The 27571-nt window shown below is 41.9% G+C and overlaps 1 protein-coding gene and 1 long non-coding RNA gene across 19 annotated transcripts in view; one reads left to right on the top strand and one right to left on the bottom strand.

Annotated features, from left to right (window-relative positions):
• LOC111246174 (filamin-A-like) overlaps positions 1 to 27571 on the bottom strand; it is a 73123-nt gene that overhangs the window by 26191 nt on the left and 19361 nt on the right. For 11 of the 17 annotated variants that reach the window (XM_022795328.2, XM_022795325.2, XM_022795326.2 and 8 more), the window contains exons 4-7: positions 7302 to 7442; positions 3135 to 3252; positions 2786 to 2892; positions 2430 to 2530 (exon numbers count right to left, since the gene is read on the bottom strand). In XM_022795328.2, the coding sequence (XP_022651063.1) occupies positions 2430 to 2530; positions 2786 to 2892; positions 3135 to 3252; positions 7302 to 7442 (467 nt within the window). Of the gene's footprint in view, positions 1 to 2429; positions 2531 to 2785; positions 2893 to 3134; positions 3253 to 7301; positions 7443 to 16847; positions 23512 to 23848; positions 24431 to 27571 lie in introns of those variants that run through there. The other 6 variants (XM_086985208.1, XM_086985209.1, XM_022795330.2 and 3 more) reach the window with 6 other exon arrangements.
• LOC111246176 (uncharacterized) lies at positions 15003 to 16850 on the top strand. Of its 2 annotated transcripts, XR_015324940.1 has the most exons (3): positions 15005 to 15304; positions 15599 to 15747; positions 16089 to 16850. It is a non-coding gene; the product is annotated as an uncharacterized LOC111246176 (long non-coding RNA). The 2 variants fall into 2 exon arrangements; XR_002671563.2 differs by lacking the exon at positions 16089 to 16850 and having other exon boundaries at positions 15003 to 15304; positions 15599 to 15951.

Consider the following 27571-nt stretch of genomic DNA (forward strand, 5'->3'; position numbering starts at 1 on the left):
ACGAATTACCCTATCCGAATTTGACTGATTAATCGTAACGGGTTCGACGTCGCGCGCTGGTACCTACGAGGCGCCATACAGAAATGTGTGCCACCCAGTTTGCTCAGATTTTATGTGCTTCGTCGTGGTACGTTAGCTTCGGCGAAGGCTTACGAATATATTTTGTGTCAAGATACAATGTTATAGCAAAGCTCGATATTCGAGACGGTCGACGAACTCAACCGAGTTCGTTTGGAAAATAAACATTCTCAGTTTTACTTGTAGAAATATGTCCAAAGGCTCACGCCGGCCGTAGTAGACCACCACGTTAGGCAACACTTAAAAGAGCTTTCATTCGTGCCAGGCAAAAATACACACAGTTCTTGATGGAGGCAAATCGGCTCGAGTCTTAGATCATGGGCATCCGTCAGACCGCCTGATTCTAGTTAGATTTCTAGGGAGTTCTATTTTCGTCCACGCCTAACAAAGCAAAAAACAATGGACGATTTCAAATTTGAAATGTCTTGTCAACGCTCGCTAGCCATTACCTACGTACACAGATTCTTGTCGTTCCTGCGTATGTAAAGACTACAAACGTGCGCACCGAGCAGTTATACATCAAGCGTACGACTCAGTAAATTTTTGACGAGTTAGCTTGACGGATCCGGTGAGCTGTATGAATCGAGTGCATAGATAAACTACAACGCCATTGACGCGAACGACTGTGAATGGTTTTTTTTTTTTGTAGCGGTGCCTGTTGATCGATACGTTCATGATGCCAGCACTACGACATACTGCGCGCGGACTGTGCAGTGACTAATAGTGGGGAAACAACAGCTGGCGGCCGTTACCTTCCGCCTGCTTTTGCCTTATCTTAAATGTACCTTCTCAATTAACAACAATGACGGTACTCACACGTAATACACGCGAACGGCGAAGTTAAGCAGTGTTTTTGATCGATTCACGAAAAAACGTTACAAATTCCCGCAGTGCGACATTTAGTACAATTTCGTTGTTCAGGAGGCGAGCGCCCTTTGGTGTTTCTGACCGAACGGCGACAGTGTGCCGCAGGTGTTTCGTTCAGTACAAACACGTATACGATAAATGATATGACAATAACAATGGCATAGTTAATATTCATAGTAATAACAACTGCGACAATTTGTATATGTACAGGTATGGGAAACGTTGCTGTTTCCGTGAAGCTATGGTGGAGGTGGTGAGATACCAATCAGAAAAGATACATCTGTGTTGGGGTGTTGATGATTGGCGGATAATTAGTATTCTCATTTGTTCCTTTGCTTCCCACTTCGAAGTTTTCGTTTGTTGATGACGAAGTGCCGTGAACCGTTCGAAGCCTCGTTCCTTACTCTATGAAGCCATTACTGTCGTTTTTATCACAAGACCAAAACGTCTTACTTGGCTTGTCGGTCACGTACAACGTTTTAGATCTAATATACAGACTTCGCCCTACAAGTTTGCAACAGAGTTAAGTTGCAAACTTATTTCGTGATAATATATATTCTATTTTATGTACAGAATTCGGTGGAGTGGTACGATAGTCTAATGGAAAAATCACAGACAGCCAGGTCTGCTTAAGCTGTCAAAAGATCTGAATATCAGATCGACTACAAACTTTAGTTTCTTCTTACCAAAAGCTACATTAATTCTTTATATATTATAAACTGCGAACGATGTGTCCCTGGCTAGTATCGTAGATAAGCTTTCTATTAATAAAGGGGGCATTTGAATCTAGCAAGTTCCAATGAGAAAATTTTTAATTTTTTTGGCTGACTGACAACCAACACAATGAAGTCAGCGCGGCCTTACTGGCCGATATCACTTCGCTTTGTTGTGCGGATCGAGCTGTTTTTGAAGAATACCTAATAGATTTTATGATATAATAGTAATCGAAATAAAAAATTGATCGTTTTTACAAGACGCCCTTTAAAAAGTAATGCATCAAAAAATCATATTAACGCGCACGCAGACAGATATGCGCGTATCCAAGGCCGACTCTGTTTGCCGTCTGTCTTTATTCGCTGCTGAAGGATAGTGCACCTCTAACAATAGATGAGGTCAGGCTGGTTAGTTAGACATTACGATTATTGTAATTCACGCGCGTCTAATCATATACCTAATTACCTCAGACTTCAGTAACCTATATCCTAATTACCTTTATCGTGATGGGGCAGTTTTTCGCCCGTGATCATCGCGACGCTAATTATGCTTTAGGTGAGTATCTGACCTAGCACGACGACCTAGTTTGAGCTAGAGAATAAGACTTATTTCTGTTCGTTGCTGACGGCGTGCCAAAAGTGTCTCCTTCATCTGACAGATTTCGGGGAAGTAATAACAAAAGAGTTCGGACACACACACACACACACAATGCATTCTTTAAATAGAATTTATGTTTATCACGTTACACTACAGTGCCTGCTACTACTTACGGTGAAGTTGCTAATGTAGGGGAGATATTGGCGGACCCAGTTGATCATGGCACAATATCCGGCTGAGGCGTCGTTCATATAATACGACAGATACGTCATTCCTGATAGCCCAGAAGACGATGAATCATAAGGGAAAAACGACATTTGGCTTAGAATAAATCTATGACGCTTACTCGACTACCGCAGACAACTACTTTAACAAAATAGGACTATTAAGGCCTGTAAAAACCAAATAAAGCGCGTTCACCATTCATAGTAAGTAGATGGAATATCTATGTTTAACACTAGAGATTATCTAGTACAGCATGATGGAATGGTGTCCGACCTCGTTAGTTAATCCGGGAGCGTATGCGTACCTGAAAGTTCGTCAAGTCTCTCAGAGGCAAGGTCTTCAGGTCGAAGAACAATAGGGATGTTCAGCTGTTCTCGAGCAGTTTCCATTGCTAGCTTACAATTCTCGTACCTGCGCAAATAATGGTCGTGTCGAAAACCGTTACTCACATATATGTATATACGTGATACGGCGCCAGGTTCCCAAAAGGTCTCGAAATCGTTTCAAAAGACAAGCTACTTACAGGCAATGCATGCATACACGCAAGGATAGATACGTGCAATTAGCATAGTAAGCGCTCATCTTACTGAATGAGCTTTTGTTTCGGCCGCACGGAAGGGTACTTTCCAAATAACACATATAAAGAACTCTACCCATTATTAGGATTGAGGTTTTTCCAGTCCGGAATAAGTCCAGGTTTGCAATAATCGACAAGCGCGCTCAAAAGCACTCCGGAATTCCAATCAGTCGAGAAGTTCGATATGTCTAATTCTGAAATATTCATAAGCAGACATAAGTGAGGTATTTTCAGTAGGGTTCTTTCAGTATGGTATGTAACGTATAGAGAAAATACAGGATTACGTATATGTGTCCCAGAAGAAACTATATATTAGACTAGTGGTTCACTTACGCACGCACTGGACTGAACCTAATTCATTCATTACTTCGTTCTGTCCGCACTACTAAAGCTTTATCGAAAATCACCATTGATGATAAGCGGCGCGTTCCGTTTCACTGTTCTCGCGTCATCAATTCTTCTACAATATCGTATATTCTAAATTATTATAGGCACATATATCATATATGCCCTCATTTCTACTTTTTTTCCTCGTACACGCGTTCTAACATAAACGCATGAGAAAAACCACAAAAACACCAACCTACAATCATAGTAGATAAGGATCATTGAAACTTTCTGGAACTGACATTCACTTTCGTTTTCGATTGCCGTCGTCCGGAAATCTTATAAGGATGTATTGTCTATTAGGGACACGGCAGTTGTATAGTTCGCCGCCGTTGAATGGCGGCCGCCGAAGGACGCGTCAAAAGATGCTCCCTGCTGACGCTAGAAATGCATCGCTACTATCGTAATCCACTATCGCAGCAGAGGAATTGTTTCCTCCTTTGCATTAGCAAAAAAAAAAAACAAAGCACAGCCATCGACTGGCGGAAGAAGCATGGCTTTCCTGATTAGGACATAGGTATACAACTGCAAAAAGCCTGTTTTCGTAGCAACGATCAACAAGCAAGGGTTTTTGTTAAAGATTTAGTTTTCGTTTCGCAGCTTCACCATCGACCGGCCACTAAAACGATGCGAGAGGCACCTTGCAGTCTTTCCATATTGCGATTCAGCCATATTTTCAGTAGTGTTAAATCAACACGGTATTGAATCAGCTCGCTGCACCGCGTCTATTATGTCGAAACAGCGAAAGGTCGCATGTTTTAAGGGGAACAGTCTGCTGCGAAATTTGATGACTAAATCTAGTATGAAACAATCTGTAATGGTACTAGTAGTCAAAGATAAGGAGATGTTCAAGAGTATCACTTATTGCCACGATTATGTGGCCATCTTTCACCTGCGAGCTAAATTCCATTCCTCACGAAAAAAACGGATCAGATTAAACTCTGACTCGATGCATTCGCTTGTGAAAGTAGTGTGCCTCATTGCCTGTGTGCCCGTGTATAGCCCAGGCTATTACGATCAATTGGTATTGTCGATTATCGGAACGAAAGAGGCGAAAGTTGCTAGTAACGACGTTACTTATTGGTAGGTACTGTTTCATCATCGTTGCTTGTTCGAACATTAAAGAAGCGATAATTATTCTTCATATCTTCACTCATCTTACGTAACATTGCAACAAATACAACGGCTTAGCAGCGAACGGTAAGGCAAGAGTTGCATTTTAACTTACTGCAGGAAACCCGGTAGTTATGTGTAAAAACGTTCGGCATATATAATGTGAATGCTTTGTACTCTTACTGCTCGGATCGGTGTTTGTTCAACTGATTTTTACTAAGACAGTTTCGCACTTAGTCTATCGACTAGATGCTCGGTAGGTTATACCTAAGCATCAAGAGATTTAGCGGTAAGTAACGGCAGTGTACCCAACCCACAATTTTCTCTATAAACAAGGTGCTTTTTTGGAGGGCAATTGCCCATTGATCATCGATATGCAGATCGCCCCCTGTTAGCCTTAATATCTATTCGGTCTGTCTACATATTTAAGCTTGCTCTATGATTAAGTGGACGCACTGCACCTGCTACAAGCAACCATCGTACAGAGCAACAGTATCAATGTGGTACTCTTTGTCGTCATCATATAGCAACAACAACATCAGCAGACAGTCTCTCCTGTCGAGCTTCGATATTCTTTCGGTTGTTATTATTGCGAAGATAAAAAGCTCCGTCCACTTCGTCGTCGGCCGACACGTCTTCATTAGGATCCTAATAAGGGTAGCACGAACTCATGCAGGCTACACAGTCATCAATCGGGCAGCATAGGAAATGTTCTTAGCTGGTACTTATTATAACGGTGTATACCGTGGTTTGCCGATGTGAAAAGTTCCCATTAGACCACTATAGCACTATGCCTATCTCTCATCAATACACAATGAACTGTACGGAAGCGGCACGTGTGGAATATCATCGGTTGAACTTGTTTAGCCAGAGTAGTTTGATTAGTATCGGTAAAATGGGTTTAAATAAATCCCCATGCATGCGAACAGAATCAGCACTACAGATTTTCGAAATTATTCACGCAGTAGCTGGTCTGATAGAGGTTAGAGATGCGTCGTCCGTTGGGGGGTGCCATTAACGAAGTGCCAAACGCAGAACATATTAGCTCGTTGATTATTGTCAATCTAGCTGGACCCCACGCCGTACGACGGCCGGTACGGCCAGCTGATATACTAAACAATGCCTTTTTACCTAGATTGAATTTGTCACTTTTTTTTTTTTTGCTTATAGTCAAATGAATGGTTCCGTAGAATCATGTGTAGGAGAAGAGCTGATCCTGGATAGCTGAAAATGTTCTGTTGGTTATTATTTTACAATGCCACATCTGCATTTTGTACAACTATCCTTTGCTGTGCGTATAATTGTCATTGTGTTAGAGTTAGCATTGGATAATTACGATGGTTTGCTTTGTTGCTACCAATAAAAGAAAGCGGCTTCTCCGTGCGATAAGAACAACATACAAACAAACTATATTGAAGTCCGACCCGAAATGCTCTATGTTATGAAGCTACTATCTGGCCTAGTGGATTTTTATGGCGTCGCATCTGACCTGTGAATATTCTAGCCTTGAGGCTGCATTGATGGTGTATACTGCTACGGTTAAATCCTCTCCTATAGAGTTAGCATATCGGTTTCACCATTGGTCAACGTTTTCTAGATCTGGTCGGTAATGATACAACGGAAGATATTATTTTTTCCCAAAAACTGAAAAATACCTTCATCCAGTAAGATTTTCTTCAAACCGCAAGTATTATCATGTACCAAGTATTATTATTATCATTATTGCAAGTTTTTCATGAGAAAAGCATCTAAAGATAATTAGTACTTCATCTCAACGTTAAGACATGACAGTGATCGACAATTGACTAGAAATTCGTCATTTTAAAACCCATATTTGAAAATAATTACTTCCATATAATACTTCGTTTGCTATCAGGATAAGCAGTAACGTTTTCAAGGTGCTCATTATACTGATATTCCCCGTAATAATCTGATTATTCTAGATAGTCCTTTTAGCAAACATTCACTAAACGGGTGCATCACATCTGAAAATGAAGTACCACTCAACGAAGGTAGCAAAAGCGTTCGTCAAAAATGCAACAGAACAACTGCCTGAGGTTCTTTGATCGTTGTAACCGCATTGTAAACCCACGGTAGCGTTCGCTGATTACATTTATTCTTATAGGTGGTTATGTATATGTACATAAATGTGTATACGTGCACTCAAGGATCATATGTGTCAACAACTTCACATAACCTAGCTACCTAGACTCTAGCCATCACAAAATGAAAGAATAACATGAAGTACTCATGTGTGGTAAAGGCAAATAGCCGTTGACCAGCACTTGGTTAACTTTTCGTGAAGAACCGACGTACTTAATCGACCGCCAACATCGCAAAAGCCTACGGGCAAGCTGGGCACGGTCTTCACCACACAAATTGCACGCACTTCAGAGTTGTGAACAGGCCGAAAAGGAACGCGTTCCTAGCCTGAGTAGAGTATGAATCAGTGAAGAACACCTTATGTTTGCAAATGAGCGAACATACAAGAGTAATGAACTATCTTAATCGCATGTAACCTACAGTGCTCACGAGTGCACTTGATGTAGCGTTGAAGCAACGAGGACCCCCTACAACTTCGTGAAAATCGGCAAAAGAAGAACGGCGCATGAGCATACCCAAGGATTAAATCGAAAGGGACGTAAGTGCGTACTTAAAATACAATACATTACTTACATGAAAAATACAACGATGGTAATCTTCATTGCCCACCTAAATACGAGTGAGTAAATAGCGCACTCACCGGAAGGGAGAACGGCCCGCAACCAATTTAGCATCAGCTTCCTGGCGGGCGCGTTGGAACGGCCAATTTGATAACGTACAATCAGACTCCAGACGAGGCCAAGAATGAGCTTCAAGTTGCCTTCGACAACATCCAAATTACCTGGAAAAATCAAAGGATCATATTAAGCTATAACTGAATTACAGAGACGGAAAAACCTACCTCATTTCTAATGTTCTTTACTATTATAAAATAACAATTTATAGGGTTGCGGCTGGAACAATCAATATTACATACAGACGTTACAATTTTATTACTAGACATATTTTAAATGGAGCGGTTCTTCGTGACGTTAGCTCAAGATGGTCACCGATTTTCTAAACTGATCATTTTCCCTGGAGATAGTTTGCTCGACGAACAGGTTCACTGGTTTGTATAAGAAAATTATCATATCGAGAGGTAGGAAAAACGAAGGAAGCACTATCTGAGCTAGGTATAAAAAATTCTGACCATTTAACCCAAACGTGGAAGCCATCAATTATTTGGAAGTGACCCATTGAATGCTAGCGGTGAAATAATGGAATATTCATTGCTAGTCAACGTTGTCTATGACGTACTTAGAATATTTTTTCTCCTAGTTTTGAAAGAACTCTTTAATAAAAAGTATATATATATATACATATATATATATACATAATGTTCTATTCAGTATTCTGTATCGAACATATATAACGTAATACATAAAACCGAACGTAAGCTATGATAACATTAGCGTTGAAATGTTAATAAACACAATAGCATTAGCGGTACATCGACGAACGTTTTTTTTTTTCAGAAATTGGTGCACAAAGAGTCTGTCGGCTCCAGTGATGTCTCATACCATTTACTATTGCACGATTACGTCTTGTACTATTTTGGCCCATCGTTCCTTTCCTAGGCCGGCCGTATCCAAGTACGTAAGCCAGTGGACGGCAATAAACGGTCTCGTAAACATAGCTTATTAGTACTACAGGTTTAGGTAATGTTCTAACCAAGCCAGTTCCTTGAATACAAAACGGCATTGATTCACAAATGCTTTATAGGATTTTAAAAGGCTAATCCTATGATTCAAAATCTATGACGTTACCCTTCTATAACAGCGTAACTAGCTGAACGATGAACACAAGATTTGTAATAATTTAACTTGTGCGGAAAAACGGTGACGGTAAATCTGTGCTTATATAAATACCATGCTACACATTTTAACCCAGTTACATGTCGCTGTTCTGGAAAGCGGGTTGTCTTAGTAAGCCATATGGCCAATAATAGCAACAATTACCTGTCTTCATGAAAAGATGAATCGTCATCGCGACATCAACATTTTTGACATCTCGCAAACACATCAGAGTCAAGATTTCAACCAACAGCTCTTATTATCTAGTACTATATTGCACGCACACATATTATGCTGCCATCATCTTGCTATTGAACGGAATAGAAAAAAAACTTCCTAAATATACGTTATTTTCCCTGGTGCGTTTCAATCGAACAATCGTTTTCGGTCGTTATTTTTTTCTCTATTTTCCGCGTACCTTGATGTCAATTGTACAGTCCAATATATATAAGCCTTGCTCTAATGCTGCTAAATCGTCTGCGACCATCATCAAATCTAAATTCAATCAATACAAGATGGAACAGACTAGCCGTCCAGCCCAGCATCATCCCACAATTCGAGTTCAAAGTCTCACGAGTGTTCCATTGGGCCGACGGCCGGTCGAGCTCAATGATCATAACGTGAAAATGGGTGAGGTTCTATAGCTTTCCGATCATTTGACGTCCCATCAAAAACAGAGCGGGAAAGTTGTTTGGTGAAAAGGAATCTCAAAAGACACCGGTAGTTGCGCGTCGACTTTTGCGAAAGCATAATGTTCCAGTAGGATATAAACATATCGACAACGAAATCGTTCGATCGTAGGAGAAACGCAAGGCGGCACAATGCTTGAATAGTGGAGTAGGCCTAATGGCCTATGTCGAACAACTCGAAAAAAAAGTGCGAAAGAAATACACATCTCAAATTTGATCTACCTTTAGATCCACGTAACCTATATATATTAACAAATAGGCCATTAACACTTTACAAAGTCCTAACGTAGGAAGGCTTTTTTTCTATTGGGCTACCAATATACCCTCTGATAGCACCGTGGCTGAGAGCGCTAGCACGATGACGGGACACTTCTACAGGGCGCAAATGCCCATTTAGTCATGCTAGATAATTATTGGAATAATCTTTTACCTATTTGATATGTACGTCATATTATCTTTTCGCTTACGAGAATGGTCAAATCATTTAATTTTAGTTAATAATAAAATATTTAGTACACCTATTCTTTGTCTCATAATACCTAAGCAATACTTTGTATACAAGAAAAAAGGAACAGGCATGGCGTTGGCAACTAGGTCAAGGGCAAATTATAAGCCTCATCATTTATACGCTTTTCTAAGGATGTAAGACGATGAATTTCAGTTGCATCATTGAGACGAGATAAGTAAGTACCCAATGCCATTTTCGTAGCACACAAAGGCATTATAAAGATGACACCTGTCGCCGTAAAGTCAAATTTGACAAGATGTAGCTTTTTCTAGCTAGGCAATATATATAGGCTAGGCAAATAGGCAATGGTCGCTAACATACAGTTCACGTTGGGCTGAAGAATTCGACAGTGTGAAACATCAACCCAACTGCCACAAGACTAAGCAGAAGAGGGGCAAAGGGGCACACAAGACCAATCGTTGAAGCTCATTGGCGTCCAGCGCCAACTATTAATTGGACGGTCGAATGGACACTTAATATTCTTCTATGTAAAACAGCCGTCAATATCATTATAAAATATTCAAGTGTATCAGAATTGTTTCAAGCCCTTCAAACTTGAGCTTTATTGAAGATTTGCCCCTTGGAATCTTTCCGACTTTTCAGAAGTTGCATGGAAGCTGGCCATAGCATAAACTGTCAATGTTCTACTTGTTAGCTAGTGTCATTGTGCTGGAATGATAGGTAATCGTTGCCCGAAGAAATAACTGGTCTCTAACATCGACAATAGCGGAAATATGGACACTCGCTAGGGCAAACATCTCACCAACGCCTACCTGCGTGTGAGTGCTCCACCTCGTAGATACGCTAGATATATCTAGCGTAGGAAATGAAATTTTAGCCCTTGCGTGCGTATTATTTTGTGCGTTTCCTGCTTGCTTGTAGGGGCAGCGGCTAACGTTAATGAGTTGTATGCCAAAGTATGTGCACAAAGCATGCATTTACAATGTGTCATAAAGCAAAACCGAGATTATATATAGAAGACAGAGAAATTTACTTTTTTTCATCCGATATTTACCCAGCTCACTTACGAGCTGTCATCTATTTCATAACTAAACTATGCGAAAACTATATATTGTATAAAGGAAGTTCTCAATTTGTAACTCAGGTCCCTTTATGAACGGACTTTTGCAAATGGCTACATTTAATTAAGATACAGTCGTTGCTTCCACGTCCGCAGTGTAATAAGTAACGAAACCAAAAAAATATATTCGGACTTTCAGTAATTTCTGATGACGGATGCGGATATGAATGCCAATATATATTGATAGATTTCAGATTGACAAAAATAAGGATTTCTTCCTTATGTTCTCCAACGCATTCGTTCTTGTCACAAACAGAACGTGTGAGAAAAAATTAGCTGACGAGGCCTGACGTCAGACAACGGTCAAAGAAGACTCTTACGAGATGAACACTTACGTATCTAGTTAAGTATGTCCGCCTGGATGAAGCTACTCGTTTTGATTGGCACGAAACAAACAGCGTCATAATTCGAGCATCTTTTGTTATTTGGCAACGCAAAGCAATGTTAGCTTCGGCAAACTAGTAGAATCCAGTCAAGATGAACATGGACAACAACGTTAAGCTTCGACCGCTGTCGTCGGTCGCCATAAACGCGCCTCGACCCCGTCCCGTAGACGTGGCAGTTGCCCACTGCGATACGCAGCAAAATCAACCTATTCCTTAACTTAGTAGCGTTGTATCTCATGATCTTCATCACGACACATCTATGAGCGGAAAACACAGCTTCTAGTAGGACCCCTTACAACGGGGACCGATCTATATGTCACTAGAAATAAATGCACAGGAATTAGGACCGCATCAATGAGTTCTGAGAAATCTGACGACGAATATATCTACAGAAAGATAGACTACGCCCAACGGAAATAGGAAGTACGTGGTCATACGGAAGAACACGTTGCCAAAGATCAGCAGCACGTTAAATAATACCGCTAGTGCCACCTATGCACTGAACGCATCAAACGCAGAACACTCCGATTTGTCTCTGACTATACCTAGCTAATCGTTCGAATCAGCACACGGCCATTCTGGTCAGGACAGAGATCTATCGACGACAGATCCACATATCAGGATATTCACCGTAACCTAAATATATAGCTACGCAGCCGTGAAGTTATTTCAAACAGTGAGGATAGCATAATCAGCTTGATCTAATAACAGTATAATACACGCTAAACTTCGCCCCGGTATTCCGTCTCATCGTTGACACACCCTGCACGTATGAGTGAATAAGGAAAATTATCAACTACCTGTAAACTCACGAGAAAACACACCTCTCACAAGCGGTGGAACAATCTATCGACTCAAGTGATCCTACAGACTTTTTTTTGGTAGATTTCTTAAATTATGCAGCAAGGGAATTTCATTGAAGTCAATTGCCACATAGATAAAATAGCTTACTGTATTTTCCTGCAACAACTTTAAAAGGATGTTTCTCCAACAATACGTTTATCGAATATTCCATATTTTTATGAAAATAAGAGCACATTATATCTAATGGTAGAGAAACGCGCGTAAAGATGACCACTTCATTCGACCAATATTTCTCCACATCGTCAGCCGTACCCGATTGACGGTGGCGTCTCTTGATCAGTAGAATCCATCCAGCTCCGAGGCGCGTCTGGGGGCTATGGTTATCAAGCCGCTGCGATTGTTAACAGGACCGCTACAGGCAAAAATAAAGCATGGGAGGTCTGCATAATTACTAGCACTTCTTCTGCTACAGTAAATACAATAAAACATCACGTGGAGTCGTCAAGAGTACTAATGCAGTATCCGTAATGCCACAAAGTGATTTGTGCGAGGCCTAACTACACGTTATTACCGCAATGAACGAGAATCGGGAATAAAATGAAGAACATTTTTTATTTTTTATGTACGTTTCGCGTGCGTGCTTGCTTTAAAGGTTGACCTAAAACAAGGCTTAATTACCAATAGCAGTGGAAGTCACTGATTAGAACATTTTCAAGCACAATTCGCCGCTGGACGCGTTGCGCAAGTAGTTCTGTTCGTGAGGGTACACCCAGTGACAGATGTGCTGGCCTCAACTATAATGATGTAAACTTTTGATTTCGTTGACGAGTTTCGTCAGTGAAGAGGCAAAATGTTTTAATCTCATATGTACATGCTGTGCTGACGCTACACGGCGTAATTACTCAAGGGAGTGCTTCGAGTTGTATAGTTTATTGGCGTCGTCTTCAACGAACGCCAATAAGAATGATTTTTTTTTACACTTATGGTAGTGTAGTGCCTAGTGTCTAGTCTAAACAAAGCCTAATATAAGCTAGTTATTTGAATAGCCCGCCTTCTATTTTAGCGGAGACGCGAACGAGACAAGCGTAGGGATTTGAGGGTGAAAAAGGCGGGAGGAGGAGAGGGGGGTCAGTTCTGTGACTGGACACTAAGCCATCCTGATATTGCTGCTTACGACTGTGAAGATAGCGTTTCCAGTCGGTTGGCTGTGGATCAATGAACGGACAATTCATCTCTGCTATTGCTGATCAGCTTTGACTGCCGCCTTGTCTGGTATGGCCGTCATCTCGCGCTCGCTCTCGCTGTCCACCTGCGCGGCACTGAAGCTTCTAGCACCAGCAGCAATAACTAATATAACAATAATAGTAACGATAGAAGTGCCAGCCCCAGCTGCAGTACTATTACGCCGTTACATCTGCTGCTGCCGTCTTGCCGCTGGTCTCTACCGATAGCCACACCATGACGGAGCGAGGTCTAAAGTCCAAACGAGAGTCGATGCTTTGTGATGCGATCGGTCCCGGTTGAACGAACGATCCTCTCGAGCGTTGCGTCGCAGCTTCCCCGCAGAGGCATTCAAACAATTACTTTTCATACTGCTAGTCTCTTTCGCTTTCACTGCTTTTTGCTTCAAACAACGGCGGTAGCAGCAGCAGGAGCACCACCACCACCACCACCACCACAAGCAGCAGTATCAGTAAGACCGACAGATAGACGACAACAGCTGGAAACAGCTTATTTTCGTTCTTTTTTGCATTGAATCGAGACACAAACACATAGACATATATACACACACGCACGTACACGACGAGCGGAAGGAGGGTCCGACACAGCTACTTCTGGAATTACTCAACTTGCTGATAAAATTAATATAACTGGCACGATACAGACTATCAGGCGTACACACAAACACACATAGTAACGCTCGAGCAAGCAAACATAGGCTATAAAAAAACAAACAAAAACATTCGCAGTTAGTAATGATAATTAGAGCGCTATCATTATATTGACGCAAGCTGAAAGAAAGAGCAACGATCAAGCACCGGACCACCAAATGACTGACAATTGCTGGCGCGACAAACAAACTAGGCATAGACGCGGTCACTTAGATTCCCTGTTTCGTTTGTTTTATTACTAAACACGCGTTGACCAGAGATGGGAAGGCGCAAAGGAATGGGGGAATCCCAGGTGTCGACGAAGGAGATCGTGAAAGTTTGTTTAATACGGTGTAGAGACCGAATCTACAGTGGTAGCTGGATGAAACGTCCAGGTCAGTCGTGCTTTTACTGATCTCAAACCATACAAGAACTCAGAGAGACGCAAAGGACGGCCACTTATGACTACACACGCTGTCCGAGCGAGAACTCGCAGTCTCTTTTCCGCAGTTCAGTTGCAACAATGGAGAACACTGTCACAGTGTTCTCGCGGCTGTGCTAACGGCAACTGCTAGTCCCGTTGCAAATGGACTGGAGCTATGCGAGTCCGACACAGGAGAAAGCTCATTGCTCTTTAAACACCGTTTTCGTTCTGCCCTTAGTCGAGGTGTAGTGAAGGGACCGCTAGATCAGACGGAACAGAGCAATATAGCTGGTCGGGCTTATCGCAATGTTCGTTACTGTTATTTAGAGAAACACGCAACTAGCCATAGTACTACTTTAGCGATAAACACGAAAAGGCCTACATAAAGATATAACAAGATAGATTTAGTCTATAAAAATTGCTGCCACGTATATGTACGTGTGTAATATCACAATCAGAGATTGGGGGTACGCTAAGACAGCGGGTGACAAAACAGTCGCTGCCGTCAGTATGAAATAGAAAAATCTGGCCTTCTCTATACCATATACGTCTTGTAATCGTTGCTTTTGGTACAGGTTTATGCAATACGTTGAATGCGCCATAGATTTCGATTAGTGCTAAATGTAGCTGATTTCTCGCCACACATTGGAATACGATGACACTGTTAGGCTTCCGGAAAAACGGCTACCGTCGTTATTGTTCTTGACTCAAAAGGACGACGATGACAGAAATAGTGACGCTGATGATGACCATCTTTTCGAGTAAGCATACTCGAGTAAACATACTGTCAGCTCACGCGAAGCGACCTGGTCGGCGTTATCCCCGGCAGTAGGAAAGCTAATTGCTACTGATGATCACTGAAGAGCAGGACACGCTTGAGTGATCGCTGATGAAGAGGTGGCTGATCACCAGTGTGTTCTTCAATATCAGTTTTACCAAGTAACACTTCCCGATAGTAGGGACAAAGCGATTGCGGACGTTTACAGCCCGTAGGTTTCACAACAATTCCCGCGGGAATCCGTCATATGAGCAGACGGTTTTTTAGCCCGAGAAGAGAGACTGCTATTTACAGAATTCGATCGGATAGCCTTACGTTTGTCAGGATCAGGTACGTTCGAGAGTACGATGTATTTAAGACCAATGCGATTTGTCTACGTATGACTGTTATCTTAATTATATAACAAAAGAGTTAACGAATGAACTAGACTATGATGGCAACCTTTTCCTTGAGCAATGTACGACGCTGATTGACATTGAAAAATATTAGCTTTTATTATGCACTGCTACGACACAAGTTGTAAAATCTCAGCGAAGACTAACCAGAATCAACAGTCTTTGACAAAATTGTAGAGCTTCACCATCGTAAACAATATAAACTCATAATGAAACGTTTGCGTTGCAGTCGGAACGGAGTCGGATGTTCCTGGTGTCTGACTCCCTAACGATTTCAAAATGATCAATTTGTCGACGACTCGAGATTAGGACATACATTGTTTCGAGTTAGCTTCGAGGGGAGTTAGCTAAGGATATTTGGAGTATCTTCCGACAGCTGTATGCATATCTTTTATACACTTAAATAGTATATAATGTAAATTAACGTTGAATTTTGCGACCGAAATACAAAATGATCATTGTTAGCAGCTACGTGATTATCAGGTGAGGCCTACCTGTACATCGAAATTTCGAGATTTTATTTTTTTCAATATTAACTAAATAACCTTATCATCATAATTAATAAAATCTAACAGATCCGTATGTATAGTTTCGTTTGCTAGATAGGCTGTGTTAGGCAGAGGCCTCCCATGTATATCTATAGTATAGTAGAAGGCTCGTTTCTTTAGAAAGACTCATCGGATTCGCTATGACGGCACCATGGTTTGTTTATTCATCAGCACGCTACCACATCCAGCGCCCGCTGAACCCATCGCCCAACTCATTAGCCAACAAAAGCAACCAGGACAATGAAAAACTGCCTAGCAACTACCCCACGAAATTCTCCGCAACAAGGCGATGCATGGGCAGTAACAAAGAAAACATACGTTACCTAAACGCTGCAACCTTCGGCATTATCATCACCATACAGAATAAACAAACATACACATATATGACCTCTCTATGAACCTTTAGCGCCACATAAACAGATTATATAAGCCCAGGACATGAGGAGCATATGCACCGCGTCTAATATACGAAGACCCGGGACACGAATATCATATACGATGTAGGATATTTTAAACGTTTTGTTTACGTGTCTAGCTGGCTTCTTCAATATTCTGCCTGAAGCCCAGCCTTTAAACTGTTCAGCAAAATTGTCACTTAGATTTAGCCCTTGATGGTAAACAGGAAAATTTCGTATGCACCAACGAACGACAGGTGTCGTAAGGGGAAGTACGTAATGTAGTTCTACCAGTAAAAGATTTTAAACATATTCTATTTACTTAAAAGGATGGCGTCTAATGCTGACCTACCTGACATTGAAACCTAAGTAATCGATCGAATCGTCTGGAAGCTAGATCGGCGCAACGAAATAGTTCATTTGTATCTAGGCGTACGCACCTGTCAATTAATCGGCTACAAAATGGTAGTAAAGTAGCATAATACCATATAACATGGAAAATAACTTCACACAAAAAAATCCTCAATACATTTACCTTGATTACAAACACTTGTGGTTTAATCCAACGTCTTTAAATACAGCTCCTCTCTTTCTCCATGGCAGTTACTCGCTAGACACAGTTTTGACCAACTTTTCGTATTAATATGGCCCTATCACTGAAATGGCGGCAGGATACTTCACTTAAGTTTGCTTGCCGTCCGTGGATTGTCGCAGGCCGATGATCCCCACGCTATGCACGAAAGGGGGTTTACCTTCCTGCTGCGACTTGTGGCTGTTCTTCCTTCGGCGAAGTTTTCTTTACTGCTAGGAGAAGATCTTAGGCTGTTTTGTGTTCTAAATTATTGAAAAATATCTGTAAGACATGGGGTTTTAGCATGGGTGATCAACTCGTTTAGGTAGCTATTAACTTAACCGCGTTATTGAAGAATAATTTCGGTAAACGGTTGATTTGAAGGCGAAGTGGCTATGAAATGCCTGTCGGATAGTGTGAGGTGGCTTCGTTCGACTTCTTTCTAAGGGAGTATTACAATTCACGGATGGTAGGTAAACTTAAAAAAAAATATTCATATCTGCATTTCGTCAATGTGGTCATATACATGCAAAAAAAAGGCCAAAGACTGGATGAAGCGAATAATTGCTATAAAGGAAAACCAAAAGAGCTCACTTTATTGATGCTGTAAAAAAGTAAAATCTTCAAAGTATAGAGTTTGTAATAAAGAAGAACTTATGTGAATACATTCATTGGTATTTTGTTGGCGTCATTTTCGAGTTGCTCCCCCAGCGGATCATCGTCCTTGTAAAGATATGGCACACATAGCTATAGAGTTAGTGGGAAGGGGGTAACAAGTACACATCTTAGCAAACACATTCAAAATGATTGCAGCTACAAGAATCGACCCTTTTTCCTGGTTTTCACCTGCTTACCTACGCGCAAAGATACTCAAAACATTTCCTACAATCGGTCTTATCATCAGCTTAGACATCGATTAAAAAGATCGAGCACAAGCAAAATCTAAAGACTCCAACCTGAATTTTCATTTTTCTGAGGGGGGAAGCGGGAAGGGGGGTCATCCGTACAATTATAGCCATACACCCCGCGATCATAATGTTCCTCGGCATTCTCTGAACAGGTTGTCAAAATCGGTACTAGCCGCAAGGCAATGCTTAAATGTTTAGTATAGCTAACGCTTACCTTTTTCCAACGGAACAGCCCCCGCTGGTTCGAAATAGACAACCCTTTAGCAGTCGCAGAGTAACGAGCTGTTTACAAACTACCACTACAACCTCTACTGGTTCGGATATAGGCAAGATTTTATCCGAGAAATTACTCAGCTCTGGAAACTGTTTTCTGAAGTCCAATAATCATGTTAACCAAACTATAGTTAGCATGATACATTAAAATCAACAATAGCCTAGCGCACTGTGACGTTCATGACAAAAATATAGTAACGCGCACGTTCTTACGGCTTTGAGTACGATTCGTTGCTTTACGTGCTCATGCAGTCGTCACTATTGTTATTGCTGCAGTTACTACCGTTACGGTAATTCTAAAATGAAGATGGTCGTTGCCCTGTGACCTCGGCGCAGTAGGGGCCGGAAAAATGGATGAACTAGGTGAGGATAGACAGAAAGCAGCAGCAGCAGCAGCGGATGCATTTCGAAAAAAGAAAAAGCCAAAAAACCTGGCCGGTAATAATAGAAGAACAAGAGTATAAGGGTCTGGCCATGTAGTAACCATAGAGCTATTTATAGAACAGTATGCACTGGCGTACCTCACCGTTAAATTGCCATAGCAGTTCTTATAATGCAACTATAGGTATTGCACAAACTGTAGATTCTCGTACTAGCCATACTTTTCCAAATAACTAATAATTTCCTAAGGCGAACCTTGCCTATGTTCCAACATAAAACAACACATCGTTAGAATAACATGTTTCATTGTCATACTAATTAGTAGAAAAAAGCGCCGACCCATCCCGGACAGGGTTCCTTAGGCAAGAAGCGACACGTGGATAGACAGGTTGGCGAAACAGATAAATACATCTTAAATAAGCTATCTATATATAGAACTTCTTATCTGCCGGTGTATACGAAAGAGCTACAAATCGTACATTGGCGTACAAATATACGTACGCCGCAACAAGCCGAATGAAAGATATCTTCGGCTAAAATTAGCTTGTCTACAAAAATCCATTAAGAACCAAGCAGTACTGAATGACTGTTGAAAAGGCCATTGTCCACTGACAGGTATGGCTGCTCCTTGTTGGTTTTTACTTTTCCCACAATTGAACAACTCCCTTATTTCTGATTGCTGTGTACTTCATTACTCAACGAAAATTACTAGCAGGCCGCCACGATGACTATTGATAACGAACCGTCGAGTTCCGCGTGTCAGCCTTCTGCTGTAAAGATAAGTCTGGCTGCTGTAGATATGTCATCCGTTTGCGGACATTCGTATGTATAAACACCACGATATACCAGTCCAGATTAACGCTTTGGACTTGAAAATTTCCTGTAGATTCTGTTCCAGCCATGTGTGATTTTAAAGCAAAAACACTGTCAGCAGCTGCAGATAGATTTTGATAAATTAATACATTGTACTACTTGGGAAAACGTGTCGTATCGTAGTTTCATCATGCACATTCTGAGGAAACTGAACGTACATGAAACAGTACGTCTCTGACGTCTCTACACAGCTAAGTTAAGCAAACTTACTTGAAATAGTCGACAATTCACGCTGCTATACAACCAGAGCAATAACAGCATCGGCACAATCATTAGTGACTGGCATTAAAGTGCAGACAGGAGATCGACTACTGATAAGTCTGAATCTGGGAGAACGATTGCTTTTATAAAAGACAGAATTATCTGTGAGCAAAAGGCAACGGTTTGACATCATTATTTGTTGTCTTGACTGACACTCACCGTGCGGACACGGAATACTGTTAGATACGAATCCCACTTCAATGCCGCGGTATAAAATACTGCCCCCCTTTTATTGACAGTCGAAAACGCGCCGCAGCTGTCGCGAGATTAGTGAGATTTTGACGTTAAAGCAGAACTTGCCACATATGTGTTTACGTTTTACAAAACGTACTGTAGGTTCCCAGTAAGTTGAAAGCGAACTAGTCATATGTCCTTGGTTCGGACGCACGGGAAGAAGCTCCTATCTTGAACCTATCTTCTTTAGATGCTTCTTGTCAACCAAATGGAATACAAATGGCTAGACGTCTGCTTCAATCAACAAACAACATTAGAAATAGTCCGAAGTTGTTCGACAAAACTAAGGGCAAAAAATACTATTGTGCTTTTGGCGCCTATTTCAAATTATGAAACTTGCTTGTTTTACCGATGACATTCGACCTAGTCCAGTGTAAGATATATATAAGAACCGCGTGCAGAAAAAAATGTCTATCAAATAGCGCAAACCTATAAACGGTACCGCGAATAGAGGCTTCGAACTTGTCGAATTGATCATTGGATTTTAAAGTAATGGGTACATTTTGTAATATTTGGGGCCGTTAGAGAACAATACAGCCAACAGAAAGTTGCAATAGGAACTCATAGGGAACAAATATTAACATGTCCCGCAGAACAATTAGGAAACAGTACCGCCGGTGCGAACAGCCGTAGATATAGCTCACGTTGTTCGCTGCTTTGGATTTTCTTTTTTTTTCGAGAATCTTTTTCTCAATATTTTTCAATCGTTTTTGCTTGATTTTTCCTATAGTGTGTTTACTGATTACTCTTTGCCAGCAAATCTGAGTGCTCGGACAAGCATGCTGCTTCTATCCGTTAGCATAATCTGCATACACATTGTCGTTTGGTATTGATTTTTGCCGTTTCAGCTTTCCGCCTGTGCCTCCCATCTCTTTCTACTTCTCCCCCTTTCAGCATTGCAAGATGCTCTCAACACGACCGGGACACGTAACTCTTGGCTGTGACTACAATAACCGCGCGTCTTTCCGTGTAGAGGCCTAAAAAAAAGAAAGATAAGTTGCGTCAATCCTCATTTCGTATAAATTCTGCCGCTGTGAAACGGTGGAATCGGAGCTATAGTGAGCCAGCCGCTAACCACGCCGATCCGGCTGGCGTCGCACTAAATGTAACGATGCCAGCCAGCTAGCAGCAGAAATCCTCCATTGGATGTAAGTGATCATAAGCAGGAGTGACAATAGTACGACGTCAGCATCGTTGTCACCACAAAGCTGAACTGCAACAAAATTGGCGGCGGCCGAAACGGCGCGACAAAGCCAATAGAGAGATCTTCGACGAGGCCGACAGCGACAGCCACAGTCGTATAGACAATAATAACAATCGTTTAGTCGCCGGCCGTGGTCGTGATGGTAACGGCGATGCGTCTTCGAACGCTCAACTTAGCTTAGTTGAGCCCGGGACATTTTCGAAATGTTGTCACCTGTCCAGCCTTTTTCGAGCGGCCTTCTTTATTCTGCTGCCGCTGCTCCTGCCGCCGTCGAAGCAATCGGCCGCTATTTTTTAAATCGCATTTCTTTCTGCTCGTACTGTCTGATCTGACTTTGCCGTATTCCGTGCAATTGGCTGCAACAAGATCTTCACACCTGCCGTCATCTTCAGCAAACTGCGCAAGCAACCTCATAGGAGGACGAAACAATAGGCGCCTCTGCTCGCTCCATGTCGTTTTCGTCTGACGCCTGCCTCGCTGATGAGCCTTCGTATTCATTGGACGATATGTACGTATACGTATGTATGCACAGTCTCCATCTACCCGCAGCTACACAATCGATTTGCCACTTGCTAAATAGTCCGCCAATCCGTCGCTCGTCTGCCGCCGCTGAACGTGATAGTTACGCCATTTCACCCAACATTATCACTGGCAATTGTCACTTGGATAGCAAAGAAAGCGTATCGGCTTCTACCTCGGCAGCAGGCGCCAGCATCACCCCCAGCTCGCTTGCCTTTTGGCTCCTCGTTTGGCCTATACTCCATAAGCTAGCCATTTAGTCTTTGACAAATGTTTGCCAATAAAGAAGTGACCAGCAGACGCTAATCTAGAAGGTGTACAGACACATAGCAACGACGTCAAAAACACGAGAAAGCAACCCTCCAGAGGGACGAACAGCGTTCGGCGACGCATTTCAACGTCAGGATTCATTAGCAGGCATTTGGAAAGTGGTCCTACTAGTGCTATTTGGTCTGGTCGTTGCCTTGATGAAAAGTCATGTCGCTCATGAGAGCCGTGTATAATTACGAAATGCTGGATCACAATAGGTTTTTTGCAACCTCGCGTTGACACTGCTGCTGCCTCTCGCCGCTGAAAATAGCAACTTAGCGGTGCAACAACCCGAAAGAAACATATAGGACGAGCCAAATTCAGTTCTGCAATTTATATTGGTGTACGCGTGTAGGTAAGGAGCTGCATGCACGTAAATAGAACGGAAAAAGCGCGTAAAACAAACCGTTATAGCCCCACGGCTCTTACAGGATCAGAGGAAAGATGCGAAAAAAAAAAATAGCGGGAGCACCACATTTGGGAAAAATAATTTTTTCTAGGCGTAGGATGATTGCATGTTATTTTTAGACCTTAAAAATGCTTTGATGCTGTTAGCCGTTGGCAAGCTTATGCAGCTGCCGTAACAACGCTGTTTTACGAAAACAATCTTTCAAAAAAAGGCGCCCAATCATCAAACGGAGTGCCCCCCTTTTTCCCAGCTAAAATGCCAGTAATTATTTATAAAAATATTATATAGTGTTATAGAACTAATTTTTTCTGGCTGTTACAGGGCGACGTTTCGTTGACTTTCAATTCAATAGTTTTCACACGAAAGAGAAGTGCGGCGAGCGCTCGATGCGCCTAATCAGTCATAATAGCCATACCGAACGTAGTCTTTATTTAAATATCGGGATGGCTCTTCTGATTTGACAAGCACCATTAGTTTGCCAATCATAAATCATTGCCAAATTAACTATTACCAGCCGGGCTAGTCGTAAGTTGGAAAGACTAGTAGCGGAGGATGCAATGCAGGCCGAACAAACGGTGCTGCATTCAGTATTCAGCAAAATCACTAAAAGCTATTTGAGCAAAGCCATGTCTTGCCCTTCCGAGGATACTGGGCTTCGATCCTCATGTGTCCCCAGAAGTAATATATCAACAACAAAAAGGCACATAGTTCAGCTTCAGGCCAGTAATCGAACGGCCCTTTGAAGGCTTTAAATCAAATGTATTTCCGTGCTGCGCCATTAGTGAAGTTCAGCGTCATTCTATCAACAGGGAACATTATTTACTTGAAACTAAAACGAAGTCTCGTTTGTACGTATCACGCCAATACACTGATCGAAGGCGGCTCTTACATTTGTCATAACGACACCACAGCATACGTTACGAACCGTTGATATCTCTATAAAGAAAAAAAAACAAATATTGTAAAAAAAAAAAAAGCGGATTCCACCTAAATAGCCTAACAAGATTTTGACGTTCATGCGTTTACATGCCCGCCCAATCACCACTAAAAAATAAAAGTTCCTCTGAACGCCCTTTATGATTGCATGATCCGCCTTTTTATTTCAATCCATAAAATATAGCTATTTCGACCTAAAGGTTTTTTTTTACCGAACATAGTTTCTCTTGCTGTTTAGTAACGGATGAGTATATGCCTCGGCAGATATGGTGACCACTTATCTATGGACGATTACGTCATAGTCCGCCGAATAGGATCCGACTATTGAAAAATAAAAAACAATAAAAACATACATATGTACAAGTTATGGATAAGTTTACTCCTAGAAGGCACTATAGTTAGTAAGGCTGGATTGTCAGGACGAGTTGGCTGAAATAAGCTCGTGAGCAGAAATGCACGATACTCCGAGAAGCTCTTCCTTTCAACAGAAATAATGCACCGTCTCAGCTCGTAAGAAATACGTTTAACAAAAAACAAATATAGAAACGTTTGAAGAACGCATAATTGTCTAGATCAGCCATAATCATTGGCTTTTACCTAACCAACAAGGCATTAGTCGGCCTATCTGGATAGTGTCTGTCAGCGCCTTTGTACTTGCCCAGCCAGCGAAAAAAGAAGCCCAAATCACAGCAAAGCGGTCCGATGTGATACAAACGTCTCATTGTACAACAGAGTAGTCATATTTAGCTGACGTTGGTTAGCAAGACGATACCTGGCAATGGCTACGACGATCATCACACTGTAAAGGCATTTCATGTTAACACTACCAACGACACATGTTTTTCCAACCACCAAATGGGGAGCACACCGGCAATTAGTTAGAACGACAAAGCCGAGAAACGATGAGGATGTACGACCCACCTAGATCCCCAAAACAGCTAAAGTGAAAAAGGCGACAATTGTCACCATGCGAGAACTCTATAGATGACGACGATAGCCATTACGATATCATCGAACGCCAACCGGTTTCGAAATTCGTCCAGTGGAAATGTCACTCCACAGATCGTTGCCCATGCACAGGGTGATGATGGCTTAGGCAACAGGAACGGCACGAGTTGGTCCGTCATTGGCGTCGTAATCGGTCGCGTGCAGTAATTACTTTGTCTTTGTACGTTTAGCTGTATCATAGACGCAATTCGTACAAACGAGCACAGTCCTTCGCAGTGGACGGGCGAGTTTGAGCAAGCGAGCGATTACGTTACTGGCGGATATATGCAGATTATAGTCTTAACGGGAAAGTCGTTCATAGACACACCGAACCCAGTAACCAACACGAGTGGTGCTTTAGGCGGACGCGACCCGAAAGTTTTGAGAACAGATTTGATCAACGATGGCACTACGGTGACGTAATGTCGCGTCTGGCTCATTTGGATTCCTCTACGAACGAGCAGTAAACACGCAGTGAAAATGGCGCTGTTCGAAGTGAGCAGCACGTTTTATGGGGCGCACATCAATCTGACGGGGTAGCAAGTGAGCCCCTGCTGCATTTAGATGAGAGAGCATTTATATACAGAGCCCAATAATTCAGGGTTTCACTTAGATGGTGCCTCCTATATATGTTTTGGACAATTACGCGACGTATAGCTTTGTCTGCCCTGAAACATTTTCAAAGGGGGCTTGTAAGGGGCGTCTTCAGTTGTAATTGACTGGTTGAAATAATGACAAGAATAAAGGTTTTGTGACGATCCGTAGAAGTGAAATATACTTGCGTTTTTTGATACGGGAAAATTAACGCTGTGTTAATCATACACTACCTTGGAAATAAAGCAGTTCTGCTTTACTACTGGGGAACACATGCCGGTCATATGCACGTGCGTGCGTAAGTATTCGCGTCAAATCAGGGACACGCGCACGTGGGATTCGCTTCTTCAAATGCTGTGTATACGAATGAGCAAGTTTACGGTTAGCAGTTGTCATTCGTTGAAAAATAACAGTCTATTTTTCATATTCTTTCTTTGGGATTGAAAAGCAGATAAATAAAGTGCTGTTCTTGCACCCTACGATTTTGCAGAATAGATAGATCTTTGTCTCGTTTACGTGTGCATCACATATCAGATGTAAAGTAGTTGCTTATTCGGCCGGCAAAATGGGGTGTCATTACGGCAGTTGAAACTATCAGATATATACGCGGCGTCCCCACAAACGAATATGTCGGTAAAATGATGACTTTAGTTGAAGCGCTGCCATGCTAATAAGGGATCAAATGTATCCATCTAAGAAACGTTTTTCCATTTGTGTTAGTGAAAAAATTTTCTAGCCGCTTCGCTTGCTTACATGTTTACGAGAAATATACACGGCGCTTTCCTCTATGTCAACGTGAGGCTCTCTGAGCGGCTACAATTAGCATAAATAGTACCCGGGGCTGACGCCATTCGAAGTAATTTGCTGGGTGAATTGCCATTCAACAACCCGACTTCCAAGCTGGTGCGTATTAATTCATTTATTCTCGTTTGCCCTCATCCTGGGGCATTGCTTCATTTTCATACTCCTTCGACTTTTAGATGCGGCGTTTAGAGTACTGCTCTTAATCACAGCAATAGCTGCAGATTGATATGCCTGCGCATGTTAGGGTGTGTAGCTATGTAGAATATCGCATTATTTCGTTTCATCCCATAGGGGGCTGAAAGGTCAACGCGTCGGGGGCGTTCGAAGTGATAGCTCTCTCAGTTTTACATACATATGTCTATGGCAATAATTCCTGGCGAAATATCCGTCGTGATTCGTCACAGCTGTACTATGGCAGTCGTTTTTTTTACTAGTTCGTCTGCAACAGAAACAGCAGCAATAATCGGTAAATGGCGCTATTCGACCAATTCGATTCCGTTGCACAGACTTCAACGGTGGTGGCGGTGGTGACCGACCGTCATGGCCACGACGGTTGCGGCATGAAATCGTTGTCTTTACCGCTGTAGTTAACCTATATATATATATATATATATATATATGTATATATATATACATATATATATATATATATATAGTCTCTGTCTATTAGCATTATTGAGAAAAGCACGTCTGTAGTGGCCATCGACTGCCTACTCATTCACACACACACGCCATAGCACTAGATTGAGAATCGCGTGAAGAGTGATGAACTCACGGTGGTCGTCCCGTTGTCGTTCTGCTTTGTTCGTTTCGAATTTGGTCCGACGTATTTCGTTTATGTCTTGTGCAGCCATCTTCTGTTCGACGAAATTAGCTGTGGCGACAAGTGGCCGAGCTCGAATAACTTACAAAAATTGGAACAAAGCATCGTTTACGCATGTATAAATTATCACTTGGGTGGTCGCGGTCGCGCTGAAGCTCGTTATAATGTCGACAGCGACCCCCAACGGGATTCGCGGAAGTCAGTAATCGGACAGCTCTGAGGTGTTAATTTGATAATAGTCAGTCAATCAATGACAGTGTCGTTCAGTATTATCAGTTATATTCTAATGATGCCGATCGTAATTATACTGGCATAGAGACATTTCCGACACTTTTGTACGTTACTCTCCTGCTAAATGCGCAATCATACTTCATCTCGATTGTTGTTATCTTTCTCTCTGCTGTCGCGTAGGCCATACGATAGCGGACAGTAAACGCGACGTATATTTTCAATGGAACCCGCGCGTTCGGCATCCGACGCGGCACTATGCTACTGTCGTACATAATACACAAAAGCGAACACAAACGCGCTTGTTTGAATTAGATATATAATGTATCTAAATTTACGCACGAAATAGTCAGCGATGCTTAACAGCCCACGCGGCTTGTCTTTTCACAACCGTACTTATCAATGAAAAACATAAAAGGCACGGTATAAATTATAAAGTTACTATTCTCATAGTATTATCAATTGCCCATTCTATAAAAGCAGCAAATCTCTGATTTCTAGGTACGAGCTGATGTGCGAGGCACATATATATATGTACGTACGGTATTTTTTAAATACCGAAACTCTGTTAACGTCGTGAGTTCTGCTCGTGTCTGCTGTATTTACCCATTGTTGCCATTGTCCGAACGTTGAAAGTCATCATACTGTTGATCGTAGCAGACGAAGTGGGAATCTCATTCATTACTTTGGCTGTGTCTGAAGATAATTGTCATTAGAGTCAGGATGATAACCAACATTCTGGACCTTGCCTACTTCCTTGACCCAATCCACTACGACTTCTGCTATACGGAGTTCGATGCAATACGATAATAATAGATAACTCATAAATCAGCATATCTAATCTACATGGGGATATCCATATAATAATCCGTTTGACAACGTATCTTCTGCTCAGCTCTCTTCAGGGGACGAAGCAGCCCAAACGCTTTTGCATTCTGTCTCAGC

This window comes from Varroa destructor, unplaced genomic scaffold (assembly GCF_002443255.2).
Source record: "Varroa destructor unplaced genomic scaffold, Vdes_3.0 BEIS01000003.1, whole genome shotgun sequence".
Classification (NCBI taxonomy): Eukaryota; Metazoa; Arthropoda; class Arachnida; order Mesostigmata; family Varroidae; genus Varroa; species Varroa destructor.